Source organism: Xiphophorus couchianus, chromosome 5 (assembly GCF_001444195.1).
Source record: "Xiphophorus couchianus chromosome 5, X_couchianus-1.0, whole genome shotgun sequence".
NCBI classification, from domain to species: Eukaryota; Metazoa; Chordata; class Actinopteri; order Cyprinodontiformes; family Poeciliidae; genus Xiphophorus; species Xiphophorus couchianus.
In genome coordinates, this window is record NC_040232.1 from 33,230,511 (window position 1) to 33,250,010 (window position 19,500).

A 19,500-nucleotide genomic window follows, 5' to 3' on the forward strand; every position below is an offset into this window, starting at 1 on the left:
GTGTGTGTGTGTGTGAGAGAGATGTAGTATTTTATGAATGTGTGGCAAAGCTGAGCTGCTCTCTTTAAGCTTTCTGCAGCTATAGGCTTGAGGGAGACGGGGATGTTTTTTTATTCAACGGCGCGCTTCAAGTTGATCTGAAAGCATTTCTCATGCTTCGTGTAAACCTTCCTTCCTCAGCCACATGTCTGGAATACAATCAACCTCGACGAGCTCTCATAGCTGTCGATGTCGCCCGGGGAAGCGCACAAATCCCCTGGAGTCGTGCACGAAAAAAAATTAAATAAATAAAGACAAGAAACCAAGAAGAGTGTGAGGGGGGGTGAAGAGGGGAGAGCGCAATAAAAAATATAAAATAAAATAAAAAACTTACCTCCTCTACAGTGAGGGGCATGCATATCCTGTACTCCTTCATTAACATCTTTTTCTTCTTCTTCTTCTTCTTGCCTCTACGCGACCCCCGCTATGTGTTCACAATAGTAGCAGCTCAGCAGAGAGTTTCCCCTCCCCGCCGCCCCGGCAGGATGTGTGTGAGCGCCGAGCTTATCTGGACGATGTCTGATGTCAGCGCATGGACAGCCCGAGTTACGCTCGACTTCTTCCTTTCATCGGAACCAGCGGATTGTGTGCGTCTCCAAGCATTGCCTTGTGTGACTTGAGGAACGGAGCTTCGGCTGCTTCTGGAGGGGTTGTCTCCTCCCACCGTGCCGGGAGGATGGAGAGCGGGGGGGGGGGGGGGGGGGGGGGGGGGGGGGGGGCGGTCCGGTCAAGCTGGGGGCACACACGGAGGTGAAGAATGACGGTCCGTCGGAATAAGAGTCTTCGACGGACGTAGAGAGGTTTTTTTTTTGGTTTATTCTGGGTTCGTGGATTAGTCGAAGCAAATGTTCGAATGTAAGGATGTAGAAATACAAATCGGTCAAGTATAATATTGAATTATTGAAGTAAAAAAACAACAACAACAACAACAATTCAATTCAACTTATTTAAAATCGTCAATTCAAAAATAAATGTCATCTTTAACATGGCTGCAAACGAGGGTTCATTTTAGTAAGAAGCGTTCTACCCATTAATTGGTTAATCAGATAAAAAATTGGCACATTGCAGATATTTCATTTAACCACTTACACGTTTTAAATACAGTATTTAGAAATAAATTAAACAATACAACTAAAAAAGTGTCAATTTATTTTTGTAAATAAAATGATTGATTACTTGTAGCATGTACAGCTAAAAAAAATACTTCTTATGTTGACATGTGAAAAGCTACAGTGCATGGCTAATCTGTTCTCTGCTTTTTTTTTTTTGATGGCCTGATTAATGGCAGAATAGCAAAAGATGCTTAGATTTGTTTTGAACCAGGTGAAGCTAAAACTATAACACTTCAGGAATTTTGGGAACATAATTACAGACGAAGAATGCGTGTTGTTTTTTTTAATCTTAAATGTACATATTTGGCTTAATTACTGTTCTGAATGTGTTGTTCTTTAACAAATGGCCTTTTTTTAAAAGTATATATACTCCAGTTAACAATTAATCAAATTGATTTCAGTAAATCGATTAATCAGAACTAATCCGATTAACCGTTGCACCGCTAATCTTTATTAACTTCATCTTGGTGAGAAACACACCTAAACAGATCATTACTGAGCCAGAAGTGTAATCTGTCAAATACACATTGTAAACCCCTGTACCACTGGCCATCAGTCAAGAATATAAAAACACTTCAAATAAAGTTATTATTAAAAAATTAAAACCAACAACAACAAAAAACAACATATGCGTAGCCCACATTCTAAAATTATGAAGTTGTTTTATTTTGAAGAGTCTATCCCGGATGTGAATTGCCTCTGCCCGCTTCTCTTTTCTGTTTCTTTTTTTTTTTTCTGAGGTACCGTTAGGAATAAAGTCCAGTATGCTTATTAAATGTTTGTTTTGAACGCAGCAGTGTTTCGAAACTGAACCCCCTGTCCTGCGTACAAAGTCAAATCAAACAACCTCCACACACCCCTTTTTCTTCTGCGTGCTTCTCGCCGCAGCTCTACTTGTTCTACTTGAAAGCAGCTCTCATTGGTGTCGGAAAATAAAACCACGTTAACTAAAAGCCTCTTCGGCCCCGCTTTCTCTCTCTCTCCCCTGCGAAGACACGAAGCGATGGAAACGCTGGTAGACCACAGCACAGGAAGCATCAGCTCGCTGCAGCAGCTGCCGCTGCTGCACCCCTTCCTCGCTTTCACACCCCTTTTCTCATTGCTGTGGTTTCACTGCCTTTAATGTGTTGCACGTGCATAATTCCATTGCGCAGACAATCGAGCGGTGTTTGGACAGTGGCGTTTAGCTCAAATGTCCGCAGAGGTGTTCGTTGTTTGGCCTCGTAATGTGCCTACTTCTGTTTTCCCGACATCTTTTGCAAATGCTGACTCATCGGCAAAACGGTCAGAAGGCATTCGAGATGAAATAGAGGAAATTATTTATAATATCCTTTATTGTGCCACAGTGGAGAGCCCATAAGCAAGTTAGATAAATAGAAGATCGAACTAAGGTAGGAAAATCTACGAAAACTTAAAAATAAGAACTGGAGACTTTACACTATGCAAATTCACAACATACTGATATTGCAGATACAGTTATAATAGTTTGCTCAGTTTAAAAATAAATATGCGGGTTAGTAGTGTCAGGGAAGAAAAATGCACAGAATTTATTTGCATTTAAAAAAAACAACAACAACAAAAAACTGTTCCAATAAATAATGTAGCTGCGTTTCTATTGACCATAGAATTGCGCAAATTGAAATTCAGCAAATAAATTTGCTCATTAGAAACATGCAATTTTCGGGGAAAAAAACAAAACAAAACTATGTTTTTGGGGTAAAACGTTTTCCAGCTCGGATGAGGTGGCTTTTCATCCATCCATCCATCCATTTTCTAACACCCTTGTCCCTGATGGAGTCGGGAGGTGCTGGTCCCTCTCCAGCTGACGTTCCGGGCGAGAGGCGGGGCTCACCCTGGACAGGTCACCAGTCTGTCGCAGGGCAACACAGAGAGAGACATTACAACCATTCACACACACTCACACCTAGGGTGAATTTAGAGAGACCAATTAACCTGACAGTCATGTTCTTGGACTGTGGGAGGAAGCCGGAGTACCCGGAGAGAACCCACCATGCACAGGGAGAACATGCAAACTCCATGCAGAAAGATCCCGGGCCGGGAATCGAACCCAGGACCTTCCTGCTGCAAGGCAGCAGTGCTGAGGTGGCTTTTCAGACATATCAAAATAGATCTGCAGCAGAACAGGTTTTTTCCCATCACACGAGTCACGTGATCAACAGCCGGATGTTGCTACTGGTGAAAAAACGACAAAGAGGACAGGAAGTAGAAAGAAGACGATGGTTTGTTGTTGTTTTGTTGTTGTTTTGTTGTTGTTTATTCAGACAATAAAGAGCAGTTGGTTCCAGAGCTCTCACAGCCTCTCACAATTCATAAACTGTCGTGTCATTCGAACGTGTTGAATCTGTAACTCTTTTGTAAAATCTCACACTGCAATTTCCCTAAAACGCAGGATATGTAGCAACTCCCCAGTATAATGGGTTTGTTCCACCAATGCCTGAATAAGATGGCCGACAGATGATGAGCGCAAACGCCATGGCTGAATTATGACCATAGTAACTGTGGTAAAAAAAATAATGGCAGCATTATTTTTGCTGCCATTATTTTTTTATGATTTACCATCTAGACATGCTTAGCATGTGATTTTATTTCTATTTCTTATTCAAAGGAAGCACAAAATTGTGTCTTTTCGACATTAGCAGAATGATTTGCGCACGTTCGTAATGTTCTTTTTCTATGGCTTGGGCTGCCTGTGTCATTTCTGCTTCATGTGCCTGAAACAGTTCCTTACCTGTCCCGTTGACGTCCCGTTTGTTCTGTAATCTTTACCTTATGTGATTTTTCTGTTTTATTTTGTCTCCGAAGTTACTCAGTCTAAAGGATTTAATCTTACAGCTTGCTGCTTTAATTAATACATTAAAACTGGGTTTTCTGTTATGTTTATATATAATAATATGTGTGAACGGTGTGTCAATGAAATACAGAAGTGAGTTTTTAATGTCGACTTCCAGCTGCAGCAGCTGCAGCAACAGCAGAAACTGTCTCCTCTCTAAATATTATATCAACCCTTTTGCAAAAGAAACATAATTTGCTAAAATGAGAAACCACTGACAGTTATGACCCTGAGGCTCTGCTTTGGTGCTTTATAATACGCATAAGCCACAAACAGTCTATTGTTCCATACGCTGTGGAACAGATGCTTCTCTGCTTTGAATATTTAGGCAAACATATCACATGACAATTTAATGAGATTTCTGTTTGTTGATTGGAGTAGATCTGCTTTTAAAATGCGTTAACATTGGCCTATGCTGCCAATGCACAAAGCATTTGCTTATTTTTTCTATAATGTAAACATGTCATGGCTCTTATCCAAGGAGGATGGCAGCGGCAGACCGGGCGCCCCCGGCAAGATGCCGCCATGGGCAGTTGCCCATATCGCCCATATCAGAAACTAGTCCCAGGTGTGCCTCCAGTGAACTCAAATCTGTGAATTAACCAATCCGAAGTTCCCAATAATCATTCTGTATGCGATTTTGGTGAACGTAAGCTCCTGGTTTACATACACTGATATATTTTGTGATTTAACTAAATCAGTGATCCAACTCTGAAACTGTCATGTTTTGGTTTAAGCTTCCGACCCAGGGGACACAAGTAAAAGTGCAGGAGTGTCCTGCCGAGAGCTTCCCTCCCGGGTATGAACCTGCTGCTCCAGACTCAGCTCCGCCCCCTGGTGGAAACCTGCTGCTCAGCAACAGTCACAAAAACACCACACAGACACACAACAACACTAACCCCAAACTCTGACAGAAATGGAAACTAAATCACATATAAGACTGAATATGTTAGTTAAGTTTGTAGCTTATTAATCACTAAAACCTGTCCCAAAGGACCATTGACTACACACACACACACACAAAAAAGATTTATCTTTGTTTTATCTTCACTGAATGTGCATTTGTGAAATATTGTAGCCAGATTTCCTAAAGCTACTCCTTCACTCCTTCGTTTCTGAGCAAACATCTGATGTCGTATCACTTTAGAAGATTTAGTACAAGCCAACATAATTCTGCTGACCTGTTTTTGAAAATGTTGCCATGTTGGGGCCTCTAAAGTAACACCGACTGTATTGTTCGTTATCCTTGGAGTTAACAAGGAATTTGGTCTGTGCTTCACAGTGAAAAAACTCGTGAAAGCTGAGCTCAACAGCCCAGCGTTCGGGACGACGCTATAATTTCAGAGGTAAGTCACGCTTACTTGCCCAGAGCCCTGCTTTGCCGTGAGAACAAAAGAAAACGATGTTGCCACGTTATGACACAGTTTATCTTAATTAAAGGAGAGGTTGGGCTGCTGAATTTATCGACACAAATGACATTTTTGGATCCACTCAGCAAAATCTGTGCAGTAATGACGCTGACAAACTGCCTTTTTGCCTGGTCAGCACGCATTTTCCCTCCACAATATATTCCTGCCTTGGATGGCAAACTCTCTGAACCGGCATTTCAATTTGAACTCTCATCTTCAGTAAACAGGCGAATGTACGAGCTATTTCTGCCCAATGTAATGCTGTTACACACAACTTATCCTCAGAGAGTTCATCGTAAATGAAGGCAACACAATTAAAAAAACATTGTAATTACTTCATATGATGCTGCAGTGTCAACCTGTATACGCATTTACCTTTACACAGTAATGATACAATGGATTGCAGTTGCATTTAATGAAATTATGCTAAGCTATAAATAAGTGCCTCAAGCTTAAATGAAAGGTTAATTAACTTCTCAGGCAAAATTGCTGTTAAAAAAAAAACTGTTGCTGTGTTGGAGTATTACAAAATTCCTGAGGGTGCTTTAGTCTAATTTTACAGATTAAATCAGAAAAATAAACATAGATGTCGTTCTGGTCCCCACCCCTTTACTCGCTGCTTCTCTAGGGTTTGCTGCGGCTTCCTGATTCTGCAAGCAAACTCTTTGAAATTGGTGTTGTAGTTGTTTTTTTGTTTTTTTTAAAAAATACGTTTTCTCACATTGCTGGCTTTAAAAGTGCTGGATTTTGTGATCATTCTGTTCAGGGCCGGCCCTAGACACTTTGGCACCCTAAGTGAGATTTTACTTGCCCCCCCTCACCCCCAATTGTTTCACCAATTTATATATGGCTACACTAAATGCAGCCTTTTATTATTTTTTTTAGCTTAGAAGAAAGTGTTCACCAAAACATAAGTCATAAATACACTGAAAATATTGAAAATACTCAGATTTGATCAGTCCGACAGGAACTGTGAACCAGAATAGCTAAGCACAGTATCATTATTATTAAATGTAGTATTTAGCCATCTTTGTCGTGCAGAAAAATTATTGTAGAATCTTTCATATTAGGAAATTATATTATTACCTATAAGTTTTAAAAAGAATAGTTAAAGTTCCTTTTTTTTTTCTTTCCCCTTTTATGGCGCCCCTGGATGGCTGGCGCCCTTAGCATTTCTTGTTTAAAAAGCTTGCTTAAGTAATTTGAAATAATAGCCAACTTAAATATTTCATCATTCTTTCATTTAAACTGAGTCACACTCTGCATGTCAGGCATGATTCCTGCATGTGTTTTGGGGAGTAAATGGTTTGTAGCTCTGGTGTGGGACAGTTTCTCACCAACAAGCAGGAGACATTTCACTGCAGTGTGCTGCTGAGCAAAGACAGACAAGATTCAGATAATGTAAGGACACCTGCTGGTGGACTGTTGCCACGGCACTGTGCTTTACTTCATGTGCTCGCATCCTTTCACAAGTTGATTGCAAAGCTGTGCTTGCGTTTTGTTGTTGCTTCAGTTCAATTCAGTTCAGTTAAAAATACTTTAATAATCCCAGAGGGAAATTAATCCCATTAATCCTAACTGCTTTCATTGTGATTTAACTAATTGAGGCTTTGGAAGGAACGGGAACGCGACTGGAACAGAAATCGATTTTGTTTGACCTTTATTTATATAGTTTAAATCTCATTTAGAAAATAAATTCCTATTCTCAAGAGAGACCTGTCTCAGAATTACATAAAACCATAAATGCTCCATACAAAACAAGAGTGCAAGTTCCTATTAAGGTACAGTGTCAAAATGGGCAAGTTAATAATTAATTAAAGCTATGGCTAAGAACAAAAACATGAACCTACTGCCATTTTCCCAATGTTTAAGCTTCTTTTGGAGATTATGCTAGGTTAGTGGTGAAGGGTACGAGAAGGCTTTCTTCCTCAATGCTGCATGTACTTTAAGAAGCTAAATGTTCAACATTTTGCATTCATTTTATTCTCAACTAATAAAGCATTCACTGTGAAACTAACAGGGCCTAATAGGGGGGCCTAAAATTTCTGGCACTCCATCAGTCATTGCAAATAAAGTAATCACTGATCTGGTTTTATTAATGTTTAACACATTAGTAAATCTATACTTTCACAAGTATAAAATTCAAAGTCTGAATTTTAAAATGATCTCTAGTCTGGGTGACAACAAAACCATTTTTTTATATATATAAGTATGTGTTTCTCATTTGCTTGTACTCAAGTTAATTGTGTTTCATTAAATTTCAGAGAATTATAACTGATATTGACGTTGAATAGAATCTTAAAATTGTGGATTTTAACATGTTATATAAAATGTTCATGTATTTTAACCAGCCGTAAATACTCTTTCCTCATGGGTTCTGCATTAAAAATTCTATATTTTTATTGATACGCAGTATTTTATATTTTAATTAAACATTTCTTGTTTTTGCATATTTTATACAATTATATACAGTATATGTTTATATTTCTTGGTCTTATATGTGCATTTATTGGCCGGACTCTGTTCATACTGTTTGAAGTTTTACGACTGAAAGTACAGTTAACTGTAAAACTAAAGCTGCCTTTGTTGCGCCTGACAGAAATTACAAAAAAAAAAACATTTTTTCAGAGCCGTCCCCCTGGGGTCTTTCAGGCACCTGACCAGCCATTCGATTCTCTGTTCTGATTGGTCACTTCCTAGCGTCGTTCATTTGACAAGACGAACAGCGTCAGGCTGAGCCTTGTCGCAAAGAAGGAAAGGAGTCGTGGTTTGTCCCTTTTTTCCAATCGCAACAATGTCTGAGGAACGATCTGAGAGGTCCGATGGAAGGATCGTGAAGATGGAGGTTGATTACAGTTCCACTGTAGATGAGAGGCTTCCGGAGTGCGAAAAAATGGCCAAAGTAAGTGAACTTTTACAAGAAGGCCAGCGCTGGCTGAGTCATGGTGCATCCCGATCGGTGCGCTAGCTCTTAAGCTATCATACAACTGTGGTGTCTTCAGTTTTATCCTAACATCACCACATATGATGAACACATATTACTTATAAGTTCGAATATGTTTTTTTAACCTACGCTTAATACCACTTTGTTTTTTTGTTTTTTCTAAAACTCCAGAGTTTGTTGTTAAAGAGATGCTAGCTATGTTTAGCACTGAGGTTAGCTTCTTGAGAAGTAGCCAACCTGCTAACCGGTCTCGTTAGCATTCTGCAAGAAGAGACAAGAAAGCCTGGCGTTTGTAATTTTTTAAAAAGGTGTTAAAGTTAATGTTTTTGTGTTTTCTTCTACAGGAGGGGAAGTTACAAGAGGCTATTGAGAGTTTGTTGTCACTGGAGAAACAGACCAGAACGGTAAGCCAGAACCTCCCACCTGATGCAGCACTGCAAATTGTTTACAATATACATTTACATTACAAATAAGAAAGAACTACATTCATAAGAACTACAAAATAATTCCTTGTGTCCGAGAAATGATGTGAGAGCTTTTAATTCTTAATATAACAATTTAACATGTATAGTGTTGGGTAGCGTTGTGTTTTTGACAGCTCCTGATGATATGAGTCATTTACTCTTTGACTATGAAGTTCATTTGATAATTTTTTCCCTTTTAGTTTAAGTTCTACTTAATTATTTTCTGAAACGTATATGAAATGAAATTCAGAAAAAATAATGGGAGACAGAACTTCTTTTCATCTTGATTTAACATCGATTCAGGATCAATGTAGTGATGAAACTTGTGTAATCTTGCCAACCACTCAAAGTGCTTTTCCGTTATTAGTCTCATTCACTCAGCAGTGACTTTCACACAAACTTATGACTGATGTGCATAGTGGAAGGTAACTTGGCCTTCAGTGGTTTCCCCAAGATAAATGGGGAGGTCGGATTCAAACACGCAACTTTCAGATTTGGAGCGGTCAGCTCGCTGAAACACATTCTGTTTGTGGCTTGCAAACTGTAGTTTCAAAATATTGGCTAGAATTGCAAGCAGTTATTACAGGTTCCAAGTCCACCCCTGGTCCCATTAGCTTAGCATCACTGGAGCTCCGGTGTGGGAGAGCGTTTCCACCTGCAGCTGGAGCCTCAATGGGCAGGCAACGGTAAACCCAAACGCCTAATGCGGCGCCATGCTTGTGCGATGACAAAAATGATGCTCTAGTACAGGGGTCTCAAACTCCAATCCTCGAGGGCCGCTGTCCTGCAGTTTTTAAATGTGCCACAGGTACAAAACACTGGAATGAAATGGCTTAATTACCTCCTCCTTGTGTAGATCAGTTCTCCAGAGCCTTAATGACCTAATTATTCTATTAAGGTGGTGCAGCAGAGGCACATCTAAAAGTTGCAGGACAGTGGCCCTTGAGGACTGGAGTTTGAGACCCCTGCTCTAGCATGTCTCGTGCTTGTGGCAAGCAGTGACGCTCTTCTGTTCCCCACATTATGACTAATCGGAAATATTTCCGGCCAGCCAAATTTTCAGCTTTAGCAAGGGAAAAGCTAAAAGCCTTAAAAGAAAAAAAAAAATCGGAAAAAAAATAAACGTTGTCTTAGCAAGTCTTGAACATGAATTGTGTTCAGAGCTACACAAGTTAACAAAAAATAACACATTAACTGGAAAAAGTTGAATTTGGTGCAATTATCTTGAAATAAGAAATCAGAAAACTTTAACCAAAATTATTTCTTAAAACAAAAAAAAGAAACCCCACTTCACTTACAAATTTCAGTTTACTGATCTGCGTACGTGTATTTAATGAATAGATTCTGTTTGAATTTGTCACAGGCATCAGATATGGTGTCCACCTCCAGGATCCTCGTGGCTGTGGTCCAGATGTGTTATGAAGCAAAGGATTGGGACGCTCTGAATGAAAACATCATGTTACTCACCAAAAGGAGGAGTCAACTCAAACAGGTCAGTGCTCTGTTTACTGTGATCGCTGCTTTCTTCATAACTCTGCCAATCTCTTGGCCTCCTCAATTAAGACGTCGAATCAAAAAAAATGAACATATTTTAATTAGAAGTCCTTAATACATTAAAGTGTTAAATAGAAATTATTTAAAGTGATTTTGTGAGATTGTCGGTCATCAAATTGAGTTACTCTACTGCAATATAAATTATTAATATACTGCAAATGTTGTAATTTCTGCAAAATTAGCAGAAATTCCAATATCTGCAAACACACTCATATGTTCATGAACATATGAGTGTTTTTTTCAAACTCATATGAAAAATATAAGTTTTCATATTTCAAACTCGTTGAAATATGAAAACTCATAATTCAATGAGTTTTGAAATATGCTCATATAAAATGTAACTTTCCTTGGGTACATTTGTATTTACTGTGGCCTAAATATGTGATTTGTTTTGCTCTTCATCTCAGGCTGTTGCCAAAATGGTGCAGGAATGCTACAAATACGTGGATGCTGTAACTGACCTGAACATCAAGCTGAGGCTTATAGACACACTTCGCACTGTGACTGCCGGCAAGGTATGAAATCCCTTGATGCCATAATTAGGGATGCACCAAACGGTGCAGTTAACTGTAGTCATTGTGACGTTATAACACTGGACAGTTTGGAATAATAAAATGCTAAAAAAAAATTATTATTTTCTTTTTTGGGCCAAAATTGGAATCGGCAGATTGGGCTTTTTAAAGATTGGTGACCGGCCAGAAAACTGCAATCGGTGCACCGCTAGTCATAATAACGTTATCTGTGAAACAGCTGTATTTTTATTTAGGGGAAATAGATATATTAACAGACATTAGCATAAATGCACAAACGATGAACAAAAAGGTAAAAACAATTTCCACCCTGTTCTTGTATGTCCTTGTACTGATTGTGTTGTCATTCAAATTACCCTATTTTCCGCACTATAAGGCGCACCACATTATAAGGCGCACCTTCAATGAATGGCCTATTTTAGAACTTTTTTCATATATAAAGCGCACCGCATTATAAGGCGCATAGAATAGCCGCTACAGTAGAGGCTGGGGTTACGTTATGCATCCACTAGATGGAACTGCGATAAAGGGAATGTCAACAAAATAGTCAGATAGTCAAACTTTATTAATAGATTACAAACCAGCGTCCTGAAAACTCCGTTCATTCCTAAAATGAATAAACAGCTGTTTTATTATTTTCCCCGAGGTAAAGTAAGTGACGTGGTATTTTCGTGACACTGTTTATCTTTTAACAACAGCAAGGTATAACATATAGTGGAGGGGAACTTTTCCTGGATTCAATAAACACGTAAAAAACAGTCTGATACTGTTACAGTAAATCAAACGTTAGTGCAATCACAATATACTGTATATCCACTTCCGTACCATTGATTCGTTCATGTTAAATTCTCTCGCTGCTGCTCTATTCCCGTGTTTTACTGCGTGACTGATCGCCTTGAGCTTAAACTTTGCGTCGTAAGCGTGTCTCTTAATAGGAGCCATTTTGGGGTCTTTACACAAAGCCCAGCATGCACCGCGCGCTTCTTCTTCTACGGGGGAAAATGAAGTCGGCGGCTGCTTACCGTAGTTGCGAGACCTGTTGTGGCTCAATATTGGTCCATATATAAGGCGCACTCTCGGCTTTTGAGAAAATTGAAGGTTTTTAGGTGCGCCTTATAGTGCGGAAAATACGGTAACCTAAGAAACAGGCTTCGATGTAAAGGGGAGGGGGCCTGTATTTGATTCTCACAGATTTGTAACCTTGAGTAAACCCAGTATAACTGCATTATAGATACTAAAAGGAAAAGCAAAAAAAAAAGACTTTATTGTTTTTATTTTAGACAGAAAAGCAACAACTGTTCCTTACTCTGCCAAAACCATTCAATGTATTAATACAGATATTTTTGATTTTGAGGCATAGATTTAACCCTAAAACTCCCTGACTAAGCATTTATTGCTGTTTTTTGTGTGTATTCCTTTATGTAGCGTAACACTGGCAGTATGACAACCTGATGTTAGCTAGTTAGTCAGGCTAGCTGCTCAGGTAGTCAGTATCCATGACTCATTTGCCCCTTGCTCAATAAAGTTTCTTTAAAAAAGGGGAAAAAAAGAATGCGCTTCAAAATAAAAGCATGAATATAAATGACTGACTACTTGGAGAATTGGAGAAGTCGATGCAGATGTTGAACTTTATTCAACTGAAAGCTTTCAAAACAGCCATGTAAATTAGTGCTTTAGAATTCATCTGGAAAAATGTGTTTAGGAAAAGTTAAGTACACTAAACGTTTTCAAAGTTAGCAATAATGCTAAAGCACTAAATGGAAAAAAATGTTCTGCTATTAGTGGAATAATTTATCAGAAAACATTTATTCAGTGGAATTTACAGGAAGCTAAGTGCACTAAACGTTTTCAAACTCGGCTAAAGCACTAAGTGGAAAATTAGCTCTGCCATTAACGGATTAATTCCCCAAAGCATAAATTTAGGGGAACTAAGTGCGGTAAATGTTTTCAAAGTTAGCAAAGGGTGTTATTGGAATTTTAGCACTTCTGCTAATCCCCTAATAGTGTGATCATTTATAGTGGTTTCCAAACTGCCACATTTTCTTGTTTTTGCAACAAAGGGAAAAGCATTGTTGCATTTTTCAGTCACGCAACTGACTAGTGAGAGAAGTGCTGGCCCATGTCCACTCTGATTTTGCCCTTTAAATCCTTTACTGGCCGGTACGCTAGCTGCGTGTCACAATGCACTAAATGGTTCTCTCTGACAGATCTATGTAGAGATCGAGCGTGCGAGGCTGACAAAGACGCTGGCTAACATCAAGGAGCAGAGCGGTGACGTCAAAGAGGCTGCCGCCATCCTGCAGGAGCTACAGGTGAGATCCAAACCGTATTATGCACAAGTAATGTGCGAGCTGCTAAGACCGGTCTCATTTACCCGTTTTTTTTGTGTTGCTCAGGTGGAGACGTACGGCTCCATGGAAAAGAAGGAGAAGGTGGAGTTTATCTTGGAACAGATGAGGCTCTGCATCGCTGTCAAAGATTATATTCGCACCCAGATCATCAGCAAGAAGATAAACACCAAGTTCTTTCAGGAGGAAGGGGCCGAGGTAAGAGACGGTCGCGGTCCTCGTTGGCATGTCTTCTCTCAGAAGCTGTTGCATCTTCTACTCATCCAAACTGCGTACTTAAACTTTTTAATTATTATTTTGTCCTTTTACCAACACAGGAGCTGAAGTTAAAGTATTACAACCTGATGATTCAGGTGGACCAGCACGAGGGCTCCTACCTGTCGATATGCAAGCACTACAAGGCGATTTACGACACGCCCAGCATCTTGGAGGACAGCAGCAAGTGGCAGCAGGTAGAGAGTCGACATGTTTTGGGCAGACTTTTGCTGCGTAGGAGAAATGGTTTAGTGTTTCACTCCTTTATCAAGCGTGACTGTTTTCTAGTAAGGTTTTAGAAGAGGTTTCCTGAAACTGGTGCTTGCAAAGTTCTTGTCAAACATCAAATGTAGTTCTCACTGACTGAAACCTGGTTGCGCATGTCGGTTTAATTCAACGCAAGGACCAAAGCGCTGCAATCAGCTAACAAGCATTTTCTGCCCATTTCGTCCTACAGGCCCTGAAGAGTGTGGTGCTATACGTGATCCTGTCTCCTTACGACAATGAACAGTCAGACCTCGTGCACAGAATCAGCGCCGACAAGAAATTGGAAGAAATCCCTAAGTACAAGTAAGACCGCCCGTGCCTCAATTTGCTTTGACTCCGCCGTTGATACATCGATTACGACACGCCGAGGGTGACGTTCTTCCTCTTTTCCCAGGGACCTTCTGAAGCAGTTTACCACTATGGAGCTAATGCGCTGGGCCTCGCTGGTGGAGGATTATGGGAAGGAGCTGAGAGAAGGCTCGTCTGAGAGCCCGGCGACAGACGTCTTCTCATATTCAGAGGAGGCAGAGAAAAGGTGGAAGGACCTTAAGAACAGGGTGGTGGAGCATGTAAGTCAGGCCAAAACGATCGGAGTCGCACCAAATGTAAATTAGATTGTCTTGGATTGTTGCTATACAAGTTTGAGTTTGTTTTTTTTGTCTCTCCCCTTCCCCTTAGCAGAGTGTCCATCTGTACATATTCCCTTTGCATTGAAGCACCAACCATTACTTTTACTAGCTTTGTAATCCGGTTCTCTGTGCATCCTTAAAAAGTCTTATATTTATGTATCTAAAATTAAGGCCTCAAAATGTCTTAAGTTCATTTAAAAAATGTAATTGGGCCTTAAATACACATAAGTACAAGGTCTTAAATGTTGTCTTAGCGGGAATATTTAACTTGTATTTTCTCTGTTTTTTTTTCTTCTGTCAGGCAAGAGTTTGAGTCTCACAGACTTCTTCGTTGCGTTCTGTGACTCGAGGCGGTTGAGGCTACCGCTAGTTAGATGCTAATATGCCCATGCTAGCTAGCTAGCTTTTTATTTATTTTGCATCCATCATCAGAGCAAATTTATTGCCAGTTGGATAGATGATGTTCGTCTTCGCCATCGGCTCACATCTATGGCAAACTTGTGCAATCTGCATAATAGCTTGGCACTGCGGGAGTTGAGGCTAAAAAGAGCATCACAAAATATACGATCTTTGTCTTTTAAATTATTGACGCGATTCAGGTCTTAAACTTCATTCATAACCGTCTTTAAAAGTCTTAACTTTGAGTTGATGAAACCTGCAGAAACCTTGGCTTTGTTATGTTTTATATAATGTTATGCTATATTATATTTTATACGATGGTAATTTTGTACTATATTACATGGAAATCAAAGCAGTCATTGAGAAGCTGCACAGATGTGTGTTTCTTGGTATAGGACAGTTCTAGGCTACAGATCGTAACAAAATGTTGTTTACATCCGGTCTGGCTTCTCCTATGACCCGCGTCACAGATCAAGGACGTAGAAGTCGGATGAAATGCGACATGATGACTGTTTTGACTGGATTCTTTGAAAACAATCTGATGCGTCTCCAAATTAGTGGAAGTCGCTCCAGTCGGATTTTTGTTTTTGGGTGAAAAGATCGGAAGCGGGCCGTTCAGACCGCCGTATAAAAGTCAGAAAAAACATCTGATTTGGGTCGCATTCACCTGCTGTGTTAATGTAGCCAAGTCATGGCCAGGCACTGGAAAAAAATTTATGTTGGGTCAATTTGTTTATTTATTTATTGTTTGAAGTCACAAATTACAATGTGATAATTTACTGAAACAATATAAATGCATCTATTGATCTTAAATTAGAAGTGAGACAGAGAGAATAATGAGAAGAGATATTGTATAGTCTCTTTATCCTCACTCTAGTAAGCTTTATGTCTCTGGATGTTAGTCTCCATTATTGATTGTAATTATATTGAAGATTTTTGTTTTTTCTTTCTCTCAGAACATCAGAATAATGGCCAAATATTACACCAGAATCACAATGAAAAGGATGGCTGGCCTGCTGGACCTCTCTGTTGACGTAAGCAAACCTTTTAGCAGCTCGTTCTATCTGAAGCTCACAGTACCACCAAAAAAACCACATTACTAATCCACCTGTTGAAATCCTACGCCAGGAATCGGAGGAGTTCCTCTCCAGCCTCGTGGTAAACAAGACCATCTACGCCAAGGTCGACCGGCTCGCTGGCATCATCAACTTTCAGCGGCCCAAAGACCCCAACGACCTGCTCAACGATTGGTCGCAGAAACTCAACTCCCTCATGTCGCTGGTCAACAAGACCACGCACCTTATTGCCAAGGAGGAGATGATCCACAACCTGCAGTGACACGAGAACAGTTTCTACTTTCACGTTTTTGTTTCATGTTCACTTGTGTTTATGTTCAGGGGGAACGTTTGTACAGTACGTTAGTGGAGTACCGCCGCGGCGCCCGATTGCAGTATCGTAAGATTTGGAAAAAGCAACCGCAAGACACACACGCCCTCTATGAGTTGTTCCTTTTTTCTTTTTTTTTTTATTGTCTAGTAAAACGTTGACAATAAACATATTGTACCTCCAGTCTTTGCATTTCCTCCTCTCTGTTTAATGTAGTTTTATTATAGTTTCACATTTTATTTTTTATGGAAAGATTACCGAAATTCAAATGCAACCAAATATTTGCAAACAAGATAAAATGACTCATAACCACTGTTTTTTGTTGTTGTTGTTGTTTTCTCCCCTAATCCTTTTTAAGTTAGGTAAGCCAAAATTTGATTCTTTCAGCTAAATGCCAGAAAAATGAGAGGAACATTTATGGAGATGTTTTTCGTTTGAACTTTTCAGAAGCTTACAGTACATGTACTAAGATTACTTTGCATTTAAATCGTTTTGGAAAGCCCAGATGATGATTTCCTGACTTTTATAGTCTTCTAAAACGTTTAATTCCCAACATCCAAGTTGAAAGGAGCCAAACCTATGAATGCTTTTTACGACAAAATATCAAAAATACTTCATAATGTAACATTATGAAAAAAAAAGTTGAATTGGTGGGAAATGTGTGCATTAACCCCAAAAATAAGGCAAAACAGCCTTATGAAAATGCTGGCTGAAGCTGGTGCGATAGTGTCAGTATCCACAGTGAAATAAGCAAAAGCAACATAAAGAGCCAGATTACACTTGGGGATAATAATCTTAATTTTGGGGAACATGTTCTTCAGCCTGGTGTAATTAATAAACTTTGGCTACACTGACTAATCTGGAATTGGGAAAAAAAAGGCTTACGCTTGGAAAACTGAGGATAGTACCTCAGTTGTAAAGCATGGGGGTGGCAGCATTATGTTGAGTAGGTGTTTAGCTGTAGGAGGGACTGGTGCACTTCATTAAAAAAAAAAGAAGATGGAGGCAGTATTAAAGTGCAACATGTGGTCACATTGAAGCTGCAACTCAACACGCGAGTCAGGAAGTCGAAGCTTTGAATCAACGATGAATCATCAGATCAGGCTTAACGACAACTGAGCAAAGAGGTCAAAATCCTCTAAAAAAGCTAGTTTATTCTCCAATTGTGGTCATATTTGACATTTTCCTCCCACCTAAATTTCTATGAAATGCTTAGAAAAAAGTAAGTACGACTATGCATAGTTTGTAATTATGTTTTGTGATTTACACTCCTATATGAGGTCAATGACTGCTGGACGACTTTCAAGTAAGCGTAACACGTTTCGGTATATTTTGTTTCTGATCATTTGAATTGTTTGTAGCTGTAAGCCTTCGTTGTTGTCATTCAAAGAAAAAAATCACTTTAAATTTACAATTTTCACTTTCTGATTTGAACCACAGTCTAAGTTACTGGAATGCCCACTCGGGTGGTTCTGTCATTTGATATATAAAGAAAGTATGAAGACAAAACGGTCAATTTGTTTGAAACTCTTTTATGTACTCTATTGAGGAGTTATTAAAATTTGACAGTAGTTGGAAAACATAAGCTACATACCTTTCTTACTTTTTTCCCCCCATGAAAACTTATTGGTTAAATTACATATATCAACTTTGGTATGGATAATATAAGCAATATGTGTAAAAAACGATAATGTCTAACAGATTAAGGTATTTTTTATTTCATTACATAAATTTTCCTAACACCACAATACTTCAAATGAAAAAAAAAAAAATCACTTAAAAATACATTTTAAAAAAAGAGAAAAGAAAATATACTCAAATACTTTCAGAATCATTTGCACGGGAGCAAATGTTATTGATATTTTTTTTGTGACTTTGTGTGCTTCAAATAACTAAACTAATTTGGTCTCAGTGCCAAAGCAAATATGCAGTGAATAAAAAAAAAATACTAATGGTGGGTTATCAATGACTTAATGAGGAGAGACACAGAGGACACTGAAGCAGCTTTAAATTAATTAATTTTGGGGGAGGCTGGCGCTAACACTTATGAGTGTTGTCTTTTTTTTTCAAAGCAAAACTTTGACCCGTAAAAGAGGAAAAACATTGGCACTTCCACCGCAAGTCCTCCTCAACCTTCAGATCACTACATCCCACTATGCTTTGCGATGGTCTGACAAGTGGATCCAAGATGGCGTAGAAAGTAAAGCTAGGTAAGTGTTGACTTCCCATTTTTAGCTCCTTTACTTGTCTTTTTCGTCGCAAAGCCACCGACACGAATCCCCTCCACAAATCAGTAGCACGGTGACGAATGTTTGGACTCCGTGCACCGGTAGGAACAAGATGTCATATGAATTATATGTGCCTAAACACGGAGGCAGGAAAAAAAAAAAAAAATTCAGGCCCGAGTCCGTTTTGTTTCGGCGAACCTAGCCGAGCCAGCTAGCCTGCTACCATTAACGAGCCAGCCCAGCTATTCTCGCTGGGAGCTCATCAGTTTGCTGCCAAGAAAAGACGGTGCTTTTTGGCCGCCGTGCTAAATGTTAGCTGCACGTCCTCAGTTTAGGAGCAAAAACTGCTACAAGCGACGCAAGCAAACAGCGGATTTGTTGAGCATATTTTAAGCGATTCTTTTTTTTTTTTTTTTTTTTTTTTTGACGCTGCCGTCATCGTTCAGATTTGCAGCAGTCAAGATAAGTTTTCCAGACAAACAACAGCTACAACTCCCCTCTGGAAAACGAAATAATTCATCGTTGTTGTCCGTTTTTAGTAAAAGCATCATAGTTTCTGATGAATTTGCATGTTTTATTTTTATGTATTTTTTTTTTTCTACCTCGCACATAGTTGCTAACGGTAGTGTCAGCCTAAATAACTATGTTTGGGCTTAAGCACGATTTTTATAAGGCAGCTCGTAAGCTAACCGAGCCGTACACAGATATATTAGTTTGACTTTATTACATTAAATGAGTAGGATACCCACAAAACTACATGAGTATAAGAAGTGAGGGAAATTTTGCTACATTTAGGTAGCAAGTTTTTTTCTTTTTCTTTTCTCGAGATTTTTTATATAGTTCTCTCAAGTGTGAGCGAATATTAACTTAATATATTGTAACAATTTTCTGTCTCGTCAACATTCTTTGCTGTAATTCAAGCACCTTTGATATGCTTTGCTCTTATTGACACCACCTCGCACATATTGCTGTTAAAATGTCAGCAGGATGTTGCCATAATTCTTTAGATTCTTTGTGACTCTCTGTGTGAGTCATGTATTTAAAATAGTTTTATGCTTCCAGCACATGAAAATACACTCATCAGC

The 19,500-nt window shown here is 39.2% G+C and overlaps 3 protein-coding genes across 6 annotated transcripts in view; 2 read left to right on the forward strand and 1 right to left on the reverse strand.

Moving 5' to 3' along the window:
- LOC114145445 (cytoplasmic phosphatidylinositol transfer protein 1) overlaps window positions 1–691 on the reverse strand; it is a 104,897-nt gene extending 104,206 nt beyond the window's left edge. Inside the window, exon 1 of one of the 3 annotated variants that reach the window (XM_028019027.1) lies at window positions 374–690. In XM_028019027.1, coding sequence (XP_027874828.1) covers window positions 374–421 — 48 coding nt within the window. In that variant the 5' untranslated portion in view covers window positions 422–690. Of the gene's footprint in view, window positions 1–373 lie in introns of all 3 variants that reach the window. The other 2 variants (XM_028019026.1, XM_028019028.1) reach the window with 2 other exon arrangements.
- A 7,411-nt stretch (window positions 692–8,102) lies between these two features.
- psmd12 (proteasome 26S subunit, non-ATPase 12) lies at window positions 8,103–16,370 on the forward strand. The gene is made up of 11 exons (XM_028018794.1): window positions 8,103–8,313; window positions 8,700–8,759; window positions 10,183–10,311; window positions 10,781–10,888; window positions 13,111–13,215; window positions 13,300–13,449; window positions 13,569–13,703; window positions 13,964–14,076; window positions 14,168–14,342; window positions 15,758–15,835; window positions 15,930–16,370. Exons 1-11 carry the CDS (start codon window positions 8,206–8,208, stop codon window positions 16,137–16,139), a joined length of 1,371 nt encoding a protein of 456 aa, XP_027874595.1. The 5' UTR covers window positions 8,103–8,205; the 3' UTR covers window positions 16,140–16,370.
- Window positions 16,371–18,289: 1,919 nt separating this feature from the next.
- helz (helicase with zinc finger) overlaps window positions 18,290–19,500 on the forward strand; it is a 62,980-nt gene continuing 61,769 nt past the window's right edge. For both annotated transcript variants that reach the window (XM_028017408.1, XM_028017409.1), the window contains exon 1: window positions 18,290–18,397. The gene's annotated coding sequence lies outside the window, so the exon portion shown is untranslated. The remainder of the gene's footprint in view (window positions 18,398–19,500) is intronic.